The 17,310-nt window shown below is 34.4% G+C and overlaps 3 protein-coding genes and 1 long non-coding RNA gene across 5 annotated transcripts; 2 read left to right on the top strand and 2 right to left on the bottom strand.

Moving 5' to 3' along the window:
• Window positions 1-304: 304 nt before the first annotated feature.
• Window positions 305-5,141, bottom strand: LOC105174874 (putative beta-1,3-galactosyltransferase 2). 2 transcript variants are annotated; one of them, XM_088876456.1, is made up of 11 exons: window positions 4,478-5,141; window positions 3,468-3,564; window positions 3,293-3,357; window positions 2,993-3,204; window positions 2,819-2,882; window positions 2,324-2,396; window positions 2,014-2,134; window positions 1,711-1,798; window positions 1,485-1,610; window positions 1,289-1,398; window positions 305-971 (listed from the first exon to the last, which is right to left on the bottom strand). In XM_088876456.1, exons 1-11 carry the CDS (start codon window positions 4,588-4,590, stop codon window positions 793-795), a joined length of 1,248 nt encoding a protein of 415 aa, XP_088732582.1. In that variant the 5' UTR covers window positions 4,591-5,141; the 3' UTR covers window positions 305-792. The 2 variants fall into 2 exon arrangements, with proteins under 2 accessions (XP_088732582.1, XP_011095407.1); XM_011097105.3 differs by having other exon boundaries at window positions 305-945; window positions 4,478-5,132.
• Window positions 843-1,400, top strand: LOC148784873 (uncharacterized). The gene is made up of 3 exons (XR_016063154.1): window positions 843-980; window positions 1,085-1,192; window positions 1,264-1,400. It is a non-coding gene; the product is annotated as an uncharacterized LOC148784873 (long non-coding RNA).
• A 5,226-nt stretch (window positions 5,142-10,367) lies between the features above and the next one.
• Window positions 10,368-11,640, top strand: LOC105174873 (heterodimeric geranylgeranyl pyrophosphate synthase small subunit 2, chloroplastic). The gene has a single exon (XM_011097104.3). The coding sequence runs from the start codon at window positions 10,455-10,457 to the stop codon at window positions 11,364-11,366; it is 912 nt and encodes a 303-aa protein (XP_011095406.2). The 5' UTR covers window positions 10,368-10,454; the 3' UTR covers window positions 11,367-11,640.
• A 3,183-nt stretch (window positions 11,641-14,823) lies between these two features.
• Window positions 14,824-16,045, bottom strand: LOC105174872 (protein S40-6). Its single transcript, XM_011097103.3, has 2 exons — window positions 15,783-16,045; window positions 14,824-15,644 (listed from the first exon to the last, which is right to left on the bottom strand). The coding sequence occupies exon 2, from the start codon at window positions 15,617-15,619 to the stop codon at window positions 15,020-15,022; it is 600 nt and encodes a 199-aa protein (XP_011095405.1). The 5' UTR covers window positions 15,620-15,644; window positions 15,783-16,045; the 3' UTR covers window positions 14,824-15,019.
• Window positions 16,046-17,310: the final 1,265 nt, after the last annotated feature.

Here is a 17,310-nt window from a genome sequence, read left to right as displayed (position 1 = left end):
TTCAAATTGAATTTTAATATCATAGTGGTAGGAGGTATATGTTGTCATAATTAAATGGATGGAGTCCGATTTTATTTTCTTTAGTTGATTTCCAATCTTAATTGAAGGGCAAAAGAGTAAAATAAAGAAATTGAACATAGTATATATGTATAGTTATGAATTAATTGGAGTTGGGTGGGAAACATTGATTGCTTCAACCTAATGTAACTCACCCTATCTTTCTTTATTTTTCAATCAATCATTTGTAGACGTGGCCTGCATTTTCTAAAATCTATAATTTATTGAAAAAGGAAAAAGATGACGCTTTTCAAATCAACACCATCAGAAACAACTCAAAATTACTGTGACTTCAAAGTAAAAGGCAGAAGCTAAAAGATGTCCATTCCATAAGGACTGCAAGGATTTTTGTACCTCCTTATACAACGTGGTATCCTCATCCTTAATATATTGGATATGAAACCGTGTCATAAACTTCCCACAAAAATTCCAAACTTATTGAGTTTCACAGCAGCACATGATGGTATTCCTAATTTTCTATGTATAGTTGCTACAATCATCTATCTCCTCAGCTAAAACGGAGCAGATTTTTACTGCCACTTTTCTCCCACCTTCCTCGTCCATATATTACAGGTATATTTACACCAGCAAATGATGTAAAACAAGCAAAGTCCTAGCAGCCCTCGTAGCATTGTCCTGAGGTAGGACAAGATCGTAGCAGTATAGGAAAGCTGCACGGTTGGAGAATTCTCAACTTTGTCAGCCATAGCGCCAGTGATTACAAGAAATGTTAGTTTAATCAGAAAGCAGAATTCCATAGAACAGTTTCTCCTTCTCCACATCTGCGGTGCACCTCTTTAATCCTATCAGCAGAATTGCAAATTCCACTGCAGCTCCAGTCGAATGAAGCAACACAGATGTTGCCAGCCTGGGCCTTCCACTCACAATCTGCAATTGCAATTTCATCGGCATAACTAAGAAGAGTATATGTTACTTCTTGACATTGTTCGAGCACCTGTTTACAACTTATACATAAACTTCCACTAGCTACTCTGATGCTGTTTTTTCACATCTTATAATCTCTTAGGTCCAAATTTCAGTGGCTTAAGAAGCAGAAGAATGGAGGTTTGAAATTTCAATCACCTAAAAAGCGATAAATTTTGCATAAACTTGGAATACCTAGAGAACCTGAAAGGTACCTCTTGTTTCGTATTTATCAGTGTTTTAAAAATATATTTTCTAGTGAATGAGGTTATTGGTTTGCAGGTTTGGCTTAGCAAAAAGATGTTACCAGGAGGTGTTCCACAACATAGTCTGCGGTCGTCTATATGCTCCACATCCAATCCAATGAACCAAGATCCAAGTGAGACATCCTCGTTAGCATATTTGTGAAGAACGTGCCTACCACAATGAAAATTGCATGTCAGGATGGTGATTTAGGTTTTAGATAAATACAGAGAGAAAAACAAGCCAAGGCGAACACTCACTGGTTAATTGATATATATGTAGCCAAGTCTTTCGAAATAGCATATAATTGCCCGGTAGCATGACGAAAATACTTGTTTCCATGCTCGCCAAATTTCCAGTACTCAGGTTCATGATATCTTACTCCCCTGTCAGTAGAATGCCAAACCGGGTTCATTTAAGGGAAGGAAACAAGAACTTTGGGGATAGAAGTAAAGCTGAAAGAATCATTGCAAGAAACTTGCTTACTTTTGAGCCAGGACTGGACCAGATTTCATGCATCCTATATACACCCTTGGTTTTGAACGATGCCTAGCCAGAGTTGCTCCCAATGTTGCTGCTCCAAACATCATAAGATGACAACATTGAGGAGAATGTCTTACAATAAACTACTTTAGAAGCATTTCAAACACCATGTTGCTCCTCATCCGAACCTCATTATTTTTCACAAGACCAAACTTGTTTACCCTTACACAACAAAGCAGGTTCTTCCTTCTGATTTACAAGTATGTCATTCAAGCACATTGTTTGATTATAATATTTGCTTCATACCTATGTTTACATGCACATCATCATCAACTTTGACATAGAAATCCGCATCCCAAAGTTGAACAGCAGTGGTAAAATACGTCTTTGTCTTTGCTGATAGCTCAAGGTATCCTTCAACATGTTCCTGTATAAAAATGTATTAATAAGAAAGGATAATGAATTGCACAATACCTCAATCATAGTTATTGTAGTAGTAGATTGCATAGAAGGAACATGCAGAAACAACATATATCAACTGACAGATGTCCAGATGATGTATACTCTGACTGTAATTTCAGGAAAGAATAATAGCTTGTTAGCAGAATGAAATTACCAGTCTCAAAAAATCTCCGTGTTTCCTATCTTCTGCTTCAATAGCTCTATCAAGAATGCCACCTGATGTTGCACTGGAGAGTAGAAACCAAATGTATAAAGGTGAAAATTAGCAATCATTCGTTGTCAGATTGCATGTGTATGAATGAGTTAGGACGCTCTGGGAAAGTTTCCAGAGATAAGGTTGCAAAATGAAATTTATGCATGTTCAGAAGCTCTTTCACGATAAGATAACTATTTCTTAACAAATTCAGCGCATTAAATTACATAAAGCAGAACCCAGAGGAATAGTGCAAAAAAAGAAGATTTGAACAATGGAAAAACCAAGTCTAAGTGATGATTATCTGAAGGATAAATTTGCAATAATATACTGATATATAACTGATATTGATCAATAATAACTTCACACAGAGGTCACAACTGACAGAAGGTCGCACAAGAAAGATCAGTTGCTAAATAATTGTTTAACGCCACAATAAATATTTGTTCATTTTACCTATGACCAATTACAAATCGAATTATAATGCCCTTTTCTTCCTCGAGCTTTTTGCGTTTATCACCTGCATTGCCCAATAGAATGTGAATAATGAATTAGGAATAACTACACCAACCCAATATGATATCCTCGGAAACTTTGTGAGATGGGAACGATATATTAAAGATGAAGCACCTTGTGGCATCCAAGTAGCACGTACAGAGTCTCTTCTCTTTCGACTGCTAAAAGCAGTGTTTATCCCCACTACCATCAAGTATTTTCTTTTTTTGGTCAATTCAGGTAACTTCAGGTCTTCAGATATTGGGGAACCGCTAAGTAAGGAATCCTGTACAGCCCTTGCTGCAGCTAGCTCCATTTCCAAATTTGAAATTGTTTTATCCAGAGTCCTGCACTTTGAAGGTGGGCTATGAGTTATGCAACTAAAGCTATTGCTGAATTTAATGAAATAAACATCATTGGCCTTGAAGGGCTTACTGTATAGCATCAGGTGTCTTTGACACTTCACCTAATATCTCCTTGGCTTCACCTTTTACACCTTTCTGACAAATTGAAAATTGATGTAAGAAAATGCATTATTCTCTAAACAAATAATGAAAACTTGGAATTTAGAATGGGGGTGAGGTTCAATTAGTGATAGCAAATTACTCACAAGTTTTGGACCACAACCATCTGAAACTAACTGAAGTTTTTCATCTTCAATTCCTGTGGACCGTGATATATCTTTAGCTTCTGGCACTGCCCACATCCTGTCAGCAATAAATCAAAACAGTCAAAGACGGATGTATAAGAAGCTTTACAATATCGTAAACCAAATCTTGAATTGCGTTAGAAAATTTTGCCATGTTTAGTCAGCAGAAATGCTTTGAAAGTATGATGAAACAATACTAGTACTTCCAAAAATGAGGTGCAGGAAAATTATAAGGTAAATGCAAGTATTCCTATTAATTTCCTTATATACTCAATCCATATCTAGTATAGATAGACTCTAAATTGTTCTAAGTTGCAATGAAGACTCCAGCAAATCCAATCCATTAGACCGTTAGCATGAAAATGATGACTTCATGTTAAAGTATTAATTTACAAATGCAACTTCTGGTCCGAACAAGAATAAAATCAAAATGCAGCTGAACAAGCGCCCAAATTGTAATCAAGATCTTCAATCTCAAGCGAACAGCTGTAACTTAAGAGTAATTACCCTAACAGCATCTACGTGCTCTTAAATTAGTAGCAATCTCAGATAGTGAGTCATTCCCCCTGTAACTGTATCTCTCCTATCGCTGTATCAAAAGATTCACCACTATAACTTGACCGAGTTAATTTCCAAGATTTCTTAACAGCCTAAGGAGGACGAAAAGATTTAATCAAATAAATCAAACCAAATTCCTGTATATATATTAACTTTTAGCTCCGTCCATCATTGGCAGCAAGTGCAGCACTATGTAATACTTTAAAGAGTATTCATACTTAATGATTGGATCAAAAAGCATTCAAAGTGCCTTGATAACCGAGTATGGTCATGATTTCTTTATAATTTGGCCATCATTGCCATTCATATATGTCGATTACCAGCAAACACCCCATAAACCTAAAACTCTACAACCCAAATATGCACTAACAAAAATTCGCTCAAAATTGAGATGAAATCCACAAAGAACAAACCTGTCGGTGAAGAGCATCCCAGCGCAGAAGCAACCAATACAAAGAAGAAAAGTGAGTTTTCTCGAAACAACATTCTTCGAAGTTGACTCCAATCCTCTGCTCTTCCAAGACATCTTGCCCTTTTCGAGTTAATTCCCTCAACTGCTCAACTTAAGCAAAACCCATCTCAAATTTCAAGGAAGCTGAGCAAATCAACTCAGAAACGGATCCAGAAGCTCAAAATTTTCACTTGACACAACCACAAATCTGAAAAGTGCTGATAACCCAAATCAGGAACACAAAGATCACAACAAAACACTGAATATCGCAGCAATTACATCCACTACACACACAGCGCAATATCACTGTCTTATTCTCACAAGAAAGAACAATGGGAGAGATCAGAACAGAGACGGACGAAACGGAACTGTTTAGCCGAGCATTCAGGAGCTCTGCAAATGGCTCCCGGAAGTACTAATGAAGTATTACTATCCGTATATATAAACAGGAAAAATGGGCTCTTTAATCAGCGACGGCGAACTTGTAATACGGTGGAATCTGAGATGGTAGAAGAGAAGAATTGAAGAAGAAGATGAAGTAGGAGTGGAGGGGTGTGGAATTTGAGAAGAATAGAATAGACCCACCGCCCACCCAACTGCACTCTGTTCCATGTCTTTTTTTTTTATTTCTTTTTTTTTTTTTAATTTCAAGGTATAAAAAATTAAACATAATGCACTGTGCCTTAACAAAACCTCCCTCCTCGTGCCTCTGCTAAATTGTCGGTGAACTGTCTGACTACGCCTGTTTCTTTTTTTTTTTTTTTAAATAAAATATTTCTCTTCCTCTTCTTGTATAAATTATTTTCTCTAATTTCAAAAGAAAATTGCTTTTTATTACTTTTGTGTCAGAGCAAAGTAAAATACTTATTTACTTTTTCATAGATTAATCATAATTTATTTTATATTATAAAAAGATTGTGACATCAAATCCGCAATTATTTATTAAATGACCATAACATCCTTAAAGATTGTAAAATTGCTATGATAAATAAACCCTATATAATTCTTTTTACTCGAGTCGTGTTTATTTATGTGCATGACTTGAAAGATATGTAAGAATCATTCCAGATAAATGGATATCGATTTTATGTCTCGTTAGATAACTATTATCGAAATTTATAAATGATCTCTAACTATAATTTTTAAAAATTGAAATTACTAAACTTAACGATTATCACAAATAACTTTATTATCGACATTAGGTGAAATATAATACAATAATTATGTATATTCCTGTCTAAAAGAAGGAAAAAAAACTGTTTGTTTCCAATTATATCTTTGAGAAAGTGGTGATGGGAGTCTTTGGGTTTGTTAGAATGGAATCCACTTAGAGCTCAGTAGACGTATTAGTGAGCGAATACTAGGAATTAATCATTAATTAATTGTCGTAATTTCCAATAATTGGATTATGTGAGATATGGGTTTGCTGTCTGTGTAAAAAGAAAAATAGATAGATAGATAGATGATACAGCAGTGTGTGTCTCAAATCTGGAAATTAATCACACATGGTGCACGTGTGAAGAACGTGCCTCTCTTCTCAATCATCAAATTTTTACACCTCATACTCATACATTATTACATCTACGTTCTGCAATAATGAGTTGTTTTTTTTTTCTCTTTTTTAATTTGAGAATATCGTCATAATTCATTGCCACTTCTGTCATAAGAATTCTACAATTGGGCATAACATGTGAATTTACAAGATTAAAAATAATAATTAATAATAATTCATCAAGTTTGTTGGATAGTACCAACAAAAATATCGTGAAGTCGACAAAAAAAATAGTATATATTGGAGTTAATTGAATAAATAACGTATTCATGTTTGAAATAATTAAGTGTATTTATAGGGTCAAATGTATCACTTATCTGGGTATAGAAGCAACGGTCTAGTGTTTAGGATAGATTAGGATGAAAACACACAGAGATCTTTAAGTCTCTTTGGGTATTTTGTTTTTAGGAGGAGGTATTTTAGTCTTTTTAATATTTCGATCTGATATATTCCGATTATATATGAATTTTATGATTTTTTGTTATAAAAAGGCGTCACGCTAGTAAAATTAATATCTTTTAGAGACTTAATTTTCAATCAATATAGAAAATGGGCCTATATCAAAATTAAAAAAGAAACTACATTAAATTCGATATATATCATACTTAATAAATGAAATTGAAACAAAGAATTAATCGATTAATATTTCAGAGTTATATAATAAAAAATAAAATAAAATCAGAATAATGGAAAGGTACGAGTAGCAGGCCTCGGCGTGGGACATGCTACATATGGTGGTGCCGCCATACACGACAAATACCCGTACCCTATATTCCTCTCTCCCCCTTATTTCTTTATTATTAGGTGGTGAGTAGGTAGTTGTTCTTCAACACCTGCATTTGATGGCTTGCTTCCAGTTGGTGTGCTGTGCCCTACGCCTCACCAAACTCCTATTTCTTATATACATATAAACTTATCCTAATTACAAAATAATAAAAATTAATTACATATATATGTATATATTATATTTATCTATTTACAAACACAAAAATATATAAAAATAATAAGAAATTTGTGCGAAGATTTCAAATTCATTTTGCCAACGTTTTTATAGCATGTCGAAGTGATTTAAGATGACTAGTTTATTAGGTGAACTTTAAGCCCATTATAAATAGGCTTAAAATCCATATCAATTGAGCATTTATTTTACGATATAAACGAATTAGATGAATTTTAACTATAAATTTTAAATTGACAAGAATCAAATCTGTGAATCCAAATTAAGGGGAAGGCCCAAAGTAGAGAAGAGTAGAGGAAGGCGTGATTTTGATGTATATTTGGGGGTCAAAGTATTAACACATGCATTAAAACTTGTGCGACTTTGAGAGTGGTTGGTATTGGTTTGGTTGTTTAGTAGTCAAGTTTGCGTGCCTTTACTGCTACTGCTACTGCTACTGCTCCTCCTACCCCCTAACATAATAACTTCAACCATCTGATTTATTTCTAGATTAGTGATATTGATGTGGCTACAGGTGATGTCGATTTTTTGCTTCACATCAGCTTTATGATTCTTTTCGTCTTAAAATTGTGTTTTCGTACGTATAAAGCACTCAAGCTCTTTGTCGGCGATTAATGTAGAACATTTGTCTTCGTCATTAGCAACCCATAACACATATATATAATTCACTTAATGTCCTCGTTGCTTTGTGATATGAGTTAATTAGGTAACATGATTAAAAATAAAATAAAAAATTGTATTAATTATACTATATTTATTTAAATTGTTTGAGCTGAATAACTCAACCCACCTATATCAAACTCGAATAAATAGTTCGCCCAACCTAATAATGAAAAATCGACGAGGCCTTATTCAATGTTCTCGTATTGACATGTTTAAGAAAAATTATAATTGAGTTTTAGTGGATGTTTTATAGTCTTGTTCTTAATAAAGAAGTTGGGGGAGAAGATGTCTACAGGTATCTACTTCTGATGAAATAATATTAGTAAATGTTGAATTCAGGGAATGGTGATTAATTTGACTAATCTAAGCGATTATAGGAAACAGAAACGGATTAAAGTCAAGAAATCTGGATTTAGTAGGTTATTATATATTGGCCAAACTTGCAATCCATGTCTAGCCTCAAACTGATATCACCTGCTGACCTCTTGTACTTTTTTTTTTTTTTTTAATATTTTAATAAATAAATCAATTATAACTATTCTAATTTCAGATAATAATTTAGCATTAAAATATTGAGTTCCCCAAAAACTACGTTACATGTAGTAAATCTGGTCAGCAGCAGACTGAGTCAAAATAAATATATTAATTAATCAATTCAGCCGTCCACGCATCATCCCATGATGGATATTGCAAGATTGTCAAAGAAATACACTAAGTATCGCCGTGCTGGTCTAGGTTACTGCCACAACAACGGGTCTATGGGTTAACTGCTACTTATCCTAATAAATTATTGGATAAATTTTATTTTGCTATTTCAATCTATCTATTTTTATATATTATTATTATTATTATTTGGTCGAGTTACAATCTGAATTTTGTGAAATTAGACGGAAAAAGGTCACGTTACACAGAAGTTTTGCATTCTCTTTCACTGAGTTTTGGTGTAATTACACGTAAGTTCTCTGTGGTTTGGAAAATCACATCTAACATTTTTGAGATTTGCTTCCATCTAACAAATAAGTCACTCTATTAGTCAAATTTCACCGAATTTGCTGATATTAACAAAAAAATTGAAAAAAAAAATTCTATTTTTACCTTCAAACGGCTTCACTTGTTGAGGCATTGAGGAGGTATATCTTCACTATTATAAGGGTAGTTTTGTAAAAAAAAATTATTTAACCTACAATAAGACAGTAATAAGTCAATCGAGAGTAAATATCAATTTTTTGTTAATATTAAGAACTTTGGTAAATTTCGACTAACAGAGGGATTTATTTATTAGAAGAAAGCAAATATCAGTGACTAGATATAATTTTCTTAAACCACATGAGATTTACGTATAATTATATCAAATTTTAATTTTAAGAAATGAGAGCATAATTGTCTTTAATATAATTAGGTAATGATCATTTTAAAAAAAAAAAATACTTATCATAACACAATGACATATTATTTTTTACATGAAATATAATATGTAATTATAGGGACCATAAAAGTCCTGATAACATTAATTTCGACCGTGTCTGGTTTAAAAAATAGGCATTGGTACTCGCCAATTTGTTTGACTTTTTGAGTTAAGCAGATCAAATACTCTATTTCAAATTTTTTTTGCATCTTTTAATTTCATTATAATACATACACTATATATATAAAATTTTTCTTTAAATAAAATAAAAAATATATATGTTAAATTAAGACACGTAATAGAATTTAAAATAAAATATTAAAAAACTTAATTATGTTATATTTGAATTTGAGGAAAAATTTGAAGAAGAAATTCCAAATGACTTAAAATAGAAAGAATCTAAAATTCATCGGAGTTCGACAAAACATAATCCAAACACAAAGGTGAATGAATTATAATTCTTTGAATTTAAAGTTATCTAAATTCATTCAAAGAATTTATGATAGTGATTAAAATGCATAAAATTCAAATCCATCAATCGAGTTGCACTCTTACATTGTATTCAAATTTTTTAACTTTGATTTAAACTGAATCTGAAATCCATTTAAAATGATAGTTGAAGGTTGAAATCCAAATAATTTCATGGGAATTGATAGGTATACATGAAAAATGCCTATAATACCTTTAATCAAGGGCATGTTAGTCTTTCCATCCGGGATCCGCGTCTTTTCTATTAGTCAGGTCGGAGCAGAATTGACCCGGACCCGTTTGCCCACTTGAAGATCCAGGCAACGCCAGCCGTCTGATCGTGGACGTAAGCTAGCAGGATAAGGCCACGTGGCCCCTTCAATAGTATCCGGCTAAGCCTTATAAATACTCCAAGACGCCATATTACGAGATAATGAATGCTAATCCTTTTCGATCTACGTCTTTAATCGTACACATTTACCTCGGTCAACCTAACTTGAGCGTCGAAAGGTTGTTGTTGGGGACGTGCCCGACAAGCTCACTTTACTTGTCTTATTCTAAAAAACCCAACGCTTGATTTTGGTGGAGTTAGTTAACTGTTGAGAGATCGCTCATTCAAATTGTTGATTTCGAGCAAAATCAGGAACGAATGCATGCAGCCTAAGAGAAGAGTTTAGAAGTGAAGTAAAATAGTGGGAAAGAGGACGCATGAGGCACGCGAGCCAATTTCTTTATAAATTGGGCACTCAAATATCAATGTTATAGTATTAGTGTCCCTACCCATCAAATCCTATTTTCCAAATAGTCATGGACCACCTACACCCAATTTCCCCTATTTAAACTACTATTCTACCCTTTCCTCCTCCTACTTCAAATTCCCCTTCCTTCACTGCATGAGAAATTCAAAAATGGCCTCTCACCTCTCCCATTTCACTCACAAAACCAGTTTCTTCACATCAAATCCCCGCCGTCCATCCCCCCCTTGCATGTCTGTCGTCCTATCTACGGCCCCAACCCAATCTTATTGGGCTTCCATTGACGCCCAAATCGACGCCTATCTCAACAAGTCCATCCCCATCAGGTCGCCTGAGTCCGTTTTCGAGCCAATGCACCACCTCACGTTCGCCGCACCAAGGACCACCGCCGCTTCTCTCTGCGTGGCTGCGTGTGAGCTCGTCGGCGGTGACCGGGACCAAGCCATGGCGGCCGCCGCTGCTATACATCTCATGCATGCGGCAGCGTACACCCACGAGCACCTTCCGTTGACGGACAGGCCCAGGCCCAGGCCCGGAATCCAACACAAATACAACCCCAACATCGAGCTCCTGACGGGAGATGGGATCATTCCGTTTGGGCTCGAGTTGTTGGCTCGGTCCCTGGACCCGGCCCGAAGCAACCCGGACAAAATACTCAGAGTGATTGTAGAAATCACGAGGGCGACTGGCTCACAGGGGATGGTGGACGGGCAGTACCAAGAACTGGGGCTGGACCAATTGGGGAGCGAGTACGATGTCATCGAATACGTGTGTAAGAAAAAGGAAGGTGAGCTGCACGCTTGCGGAGCTGCTTGTGGAGCCATATTGGGCGGCGGAGCCGAGGAGGAAATAGAGAGTTTGAGAAGATTCGGGCTTTATGCCGGCATGGTACAGGGAATTCAGGGGAAGAACAAAGCCGGATTCATGGAAGAAAAAATAGAGAAATTTAAAGAATTGGCTCTCAAGGAACTGGAGAGCTTGCAAGGGAAGAAGACTGAGCTGATCTCGAGCCTGGTTGAGCCGAGCCTCGCCGCGGTCCAGATCAGTTAGGACCGTGAAAACCGGTTTGTATCATCGGTCGTAGGAGGAAAGAAACGGGAAAATGTGGCTGTAAAGTTGGGATACATAGGAGGGGTGGATGTCTGATGCTCGGCGTCTTATCTTGTGATATGTGGATGCAACCAAAAATACCTAATTTTTGTGGTAGAATAACCTATTTTCAGCAAAGCTACAGGTGGTGGCTTGCACGGATTTTAATCAATATTGTGTAACTTTTAAATGTATCCATTTTAATATATATATTGCTCTTAAATTATTATATCAATCCCTTTTTAGTTTAACGATTTTAAAGTACGTACAGACTTATTGAGGCTCATACTTATTAAATGCCAACAGTAATTAATTAAGATGATTGTATATTTAAATGTTTTAATTTATGATGCTTGTATTGATTATTTATTTGTTAGTAATTCTTATAAACGATATATTATTTTGAAAATATATCTTGACCCATGGATGATGAAGATTTCCGACAAAATGAGTTCAATTTTTCCGTCAAATTGTTGACAATTAGGGCTTTGTCCTATTTCAAATACAAGGAAGCACACACCGATAATATAATATAAAGGTGAGTTCCGTGAAGATGATGGCATTAAACCAATCACTTGGAACTGCAAAATGAGATTTGTGCTCTTTTTATTTTCTTTTAAAAAATTCTTATTCGAATCAAATCAACAGAGTAAAATTTATTATACTTAATATGTGATTGATTATTTTTTTTTAAATTATACACTTATAAGACGATAAATGCATTACAGATATCATATAACTGAAGAATGCGAGGTAGAATTTTCCATCCTTTCCCTACAAAAGTTATCTCCTCCACTACGATGCTATAAAGTAGTTTTAACATACTTTTCCATTTTCCTATTCTCATTTTGTCGTCTTCATTGATTCCACTTAGCTAGCAAACACCAATCATGTGGTTTCTTTCTCCCATCTTCTTCTTTTTTTCTTTTTTTTTTTTTTAAGAAAAAATGAAACAGTAATAATATAACTATAGGGATGTTTATAAATGCAGACATATTTGATGGGACTCGAATTTTTAATTTTAAATTTAGTTTTTAATTATTAGACGAAAATGTCATTGGCTCGATCACGTGGTTTCATGTATATTATATCAATTTACTTGATTTTCTTTTATATTTTTATAATCTCAAGTTACATATTTCTCTCTCTCTCTCTTTTACTTATATTATATTCTTTAATTTTTCTTTTAGATATGAAAAACTGTCAAAGAGTGCAAATAACAATATATTATTAATTTTATAATTTGAAAAAATTATACACGAGGCTGATTGTACTATGAAAAATGGTGAATGATGAATTATAAAATAAATTTCTTTTTATCAAATTAAATTCATGAACAAGCGATTTATTCAATATGCAATACATAATAAGTATAATACGTGCGTGATGGCTAACGACACCCAATCATCATCAACCGAATAAGTGTCGGTCATTGAAGTGGTGTGTCGTTCGGTTGAATGATGTGTTTATTCTGATGAAATAATATGTTACTTTTCATCGAAATGGTGTGTCAATTATGGTAAAATGATATATTATTTGGGTGCAATGATGTATCTATCCAAATAAAAAGTTATAAACTTTTACAAATGTCTATAATTTTCAATTGGAACTTGATGTGGATAACATAAATAAAGCCCAATGCGTTAAAAAGAGACTCAAAATACTCTAATGACAATACGGACTAGGAATGAGCCAGGCCAATCAAAGTCTATCAAGTACATAAGTCAGCAGAAAATATTGGATGGGGGACACGCGTTGGCATCGCCTAAGAGGACAGATGCCGTCCGTACGAATGCTTTTCCGTATATATACTCAAGCATTTATCAAAATCAAGGTTCCAACCTCATTTCTCGTATCCCAAGCTCAAAAGTCGAACGACAAGCAAACTTTGATATCGGACATGTCTATTAAATGACATTTTTCCAACTTCTATAACAAAGGTCCTCCATTTGCATTTCTTTCATTCCATTTAGAAAAAGCATTTAGTGTTGTAGCATTTGTTTTCTTTTGAAAAAGTTTCAAAACATTACCAAAATTCTTTTGGTTTGTTGTTTTTTAAAATATCTAACTCTTATATCGATTTCTATTACACAAACTTTCACAAGTTCCTACTTTTTACAAATGTACTACTCACTTCTAATTCCTATTAACCTTTTTTGTTCTTTTATCTTTTGTTGGAAAAATAGTGAATGATAAATTAATAAAATAATAATAAATTTATGTTGATCAACTTAAAAAATTATAAATAATTGATTACAACTTGCGCTACATGACAAATTCATGACACATGAATGATAGTTGATAACGCCCAATCACCCAAATGGATAAGTGTGTCTTTTGGTTGAAATATTATGTCTAGTCTTGTGAAATTATGTATTCTTTGGGTAAAATAATGCGTCCATTTAAATTAAAAATCATAATTTTTTCAAAGCGCGTTTTTTATTGAATATGTTCAATGATACATCTATGACAAGAGAGAGAATCGAAAAAAAGGGTTAGAGTTTAACAGAGAAAAGAAAAGGCAGATAGTTATAGCGTTAAATCGGGTAGGCGGGTGGGGTGGATGGGCTGGGCTAGGGCAAATGGGCTGAAGCAATTGGGCGAAGCAGCTTAGGAATTTGGGCCACAAATATTTCACACTCAAAAACTAATTTAAACACCAAAAAAATTATTGTCGGAGACCACCAAATGAGCTTAACGATTTTTTTATTTTCCTTAAATTTTCAAACACCCCATCTGAACTACCCTCATAATCACTTGATTACCGAACCCGAATCAATAAGTAAAAAACAAACATACAAGTAAATTTTAAAATAAAAATAAAAATGACACAAAAAAAAAAATGCAAGAGACGAAAACCATCCACTTCAATTATAAAAAAGTGTAGATTGATAGGTGGTTTGTATAACTAAAGTGTTTGTTTCCCCTTAAAATCTGAAAAAGTGAGATGTTAATTCATACATCTTACATCTATTAGAAATAAAAAACAAACAAACAAATAAAAGACATCTCACATCTATTATTAATTAGAAAGCGTCTGTCACAGGGGCTTTCTAAATCTTAGTACTAAAACAATCAATGTGACACTACTGCACATCTACAACTGTTCTTACATGTTCACCTCCCAATTCAAAATAGATCCCACGCCAATTATTACTTCTATACAATATATACATAAAATGACAATAATTTCATGTGTGTTTATCGTAATTTTATTTTTCACGATATAAATACAAACACAAAGTGTTCATAAAAAAAGAAAGAAAGAAAGAATTAATCTGACTTGGAATTTTTTACTATAAATTAATATTACATTTTAAAATTTAAACTTAAGATGTACAAAATAGAACAGTAGATTGTAATAGAAAAACCACCATTATCAAATTACACATATGCCCTAACAAGAGCCCTTCACCACTTCCACACGAAAAAATCCCTTTCAAATGTAAAGGAGGCATCAATCAATTTACAAGAATGTAGTGATAATAGAACAGCACGAAATTCCCTGAAGAAAGGAAGAAATAATGACTGGGTACAGAAGAGACCACTTTACAGCAACAATCACAACTACAATCGCTTTAACACACATGTTTCACGACTTCTACTGCTAAAAGTTAATAATCGGGTTTTGATTCAAGAAATCCCGTTTTCCTCAGGACAGCATTTCTTACCCTGCTCAAATCTCTCCCTTTGAGTGTCCTTCCAGCCCCTTCACACACTGAAAACGACGATATTTGGCTTCTGCCCTGTTTCCTCGCTATCCATTCGTGCGGCGGAATCACATCCCTGTCGTTGTCGTCGTCGTCGTCGTCCTCGCTTTCCCAACTACTCCGCCCATTCCCATTCCCATCGCCGCCGGAATCGGAATCCAGCCACGAACCGGAGGTATTGTTTCTGGAGATGGTCCCGTATATTTTGGACCAATCGGGGATGTTTACAGGAGCGGAGTGCTGAAATACTTTAGGTTCTTGGGAGGCGGCTGCAGGATCATTCTTGTTGCTGCTGGATTTCGGGATCATTCTGGTTGCTGTTGGGAGGCGTTTGGAAACGAAAGAGGGTTGTTTGGAAGAAGAGGTCATGATGATGGCCCCGGAATCGGAATCCTTATTTCTCCCCTTGAACACTCCCCAAACATCTTCCTCGTGGAACTCTTCGTTCCTTAAGGATGTCCACCCACTGCTTCCTTGGCTGTATAAACCGTACCTGTTCTCCATTCCCAGCTGACAGATGAAAGAGACCCTGGATATATTCGTAAAGATCAGGACCATTAATTAAACAATCTGACCATTCATAATCTACCAGACGGGCCTTAAACAAATCAAGATTTCGCCCTCATGTAAGAAAACAAACAAGATTAATAATAATTCATGTAATTACCTTTTTTCCTGAGTACTAGAATTCTTGTCAGCAAGCTCTCTGATCTTCCTTAGAGAGCAATATATATCTACTAATCTGTGAAAGGAGCGAAGGGTTTTTGGTGTATTGGTAGAGTGGGCAGCAAAGGGTGAAGTATAAGCCCTTAATATTTAGGGTGAAGAGAGAGGAGAGTAGTGATGGCAATCAGAGAGAGAGAGAGAGGGAGACATGGCCGCTAGCTGGAGAAAAAGATTTCATAAATACTTGTCTTTATTTGTATCTTAAATGTATATATATATATATATCTTTCTCGTCGTCTTCGAAATGCCTGAGCCTGAAATCGCTGTTGGGAGAGGTCAAATGCGATTAAACTTCTCTTTTTCTGTATGTATATATATATTTATTTCCACTCACACTCTTACTATTGGCCACAAGATTCTTCAGATGCAACTTTTTACGTTTTTTCCTCAATTAAAAAATAATTGGATCCTGAAAGTGTTTGATTAGGAATCAGGAATGATGCTAAAGAAATGGTTCCCAGCCTGGCTCTCACCTCCTTCGTTAGGGAAGGCCACCTATACAAGTTTCTTTTTTTTTTTAAAAAAAAAAAGGTTAATGTCTTAATATTTTAATAAATTGAGCAATACAGTGATTTAATCAATACCGATTGACACATTAATAGAATTAAATTAATAATTAAGTATTCTTAAAGAATTATGAATATGACAAGTGATACTAAAGTAGAATTTCATCAATATCCAGAAAATAGTACGTGTGTATGAGCGTTCAAATAAAACCATCTAAGCAGGGCTAAATTGCATGAAGACGTGCCTGAATAACACGCCAAACTCATGTTAGTTACGGAAGATTTGATCTCGAACTTTCTTATATAGTTTGATTCCCTCGTTGCGATGAAATTCCAATCTCACATTGATTATGATTTTGTGTAAGGATTTCTTGGAGTTTTTTTATATAAATCATAGCGAGTGAAATATTCTTATAATGAATTCTCAACCTTTGTAAATATGAGATAGCGACATGTTTTTAGCAATCATCAAAATTTAAAGACTTGAAACTCATTAACTTCTTTTATTAAAAAAGAAATATATAGGATTAAAAATGACACCCGACACTCCATAATTTTTATTAATATAATTACTTTTCAAAGGGTAATTGATTTTTGTAAAAATACACATTAATTATTAATATTTGATCGCTAATTAAATTGGTCCAACATTACATGCATATTAGGATGTTTGATGTATCAACTCCCGCCTAAGTTCATGCATTTGTCTTTTTTTTCTGAATTAAAAACTCTATTCTAAGTCTCTCAAACATAAATTTAAATAAGATTTGGGGCAATTAATACGTTCTTGAACTTTAATTAATTAAGCATATGATGAAGAGAAGCGTCATCAATTTAGTTGAATAGGTTGTAGCAATATTTAAGTAAAGTAATGATGGGTGGGCACGTTCCGAGGGACCTACCACTTATATATAAATTGATTTATTTTATACACCTTAATTATTAATTAACTATTCCTATAAT

This window comes from Sesamum indicum, linkage group LG12, assembly GCF_026168435.1.
Source record: "Sesamum indicum cultivar Baizhima isolate 11 linkage group LG12, ASM2616843v1, whole genome shotgun sequence".
In the NCBI taxonomy this organism is placed as follows: Eukaryota; Viridiplantae; Streptophyta; class Magnoliopsida; order Lamiales; family Pedaliaceae; genus Sesamum; species Sesamum indicum.
This window is presented reverse-complemented; position numbering and strand designations above follow the sequence as displayed.

Excerpts from the sequence above, each read along its gene's own strand:
- LOC105174874 (XM_088876456.1), bottom strand. The coding sequence starts at position 4,590 with ATGTCTTGGAAGAGCAGAGGATTGGAGTCAACTTCGAAGAATGTTGTT. Across the intron at positions 1,611-1,710 it reads GGTCCAGTCCTGGCTCAAAA|GGGAGTAAGATATCATGAAC; the intron begins GTAAGCAAGTTT and ends TTCTACTGACAG. Across the intron at positions 1,399-1,484 it reads ACATATATATCAATTAACCA|GCACGTTCTTCACAAATATG; the intron begins GTGAGTGTTCGC and ends TCATTGTGGTAG.
- LOC105174873 (XM_011097104.3), top strand. The coding sequence starts at position 10,455 with ATGAGAAATTCAAAAATGGCCTCTCACCTCTCCCATTTCACTCACAAA.
- LOC105174872 (XM_011097103.3), bottom strand. The coding sequence starts at position 15,619 with ATGGAGAACAGGTACGGTTTATACAGCCAAGGAAGCAGTGGGTGGACA.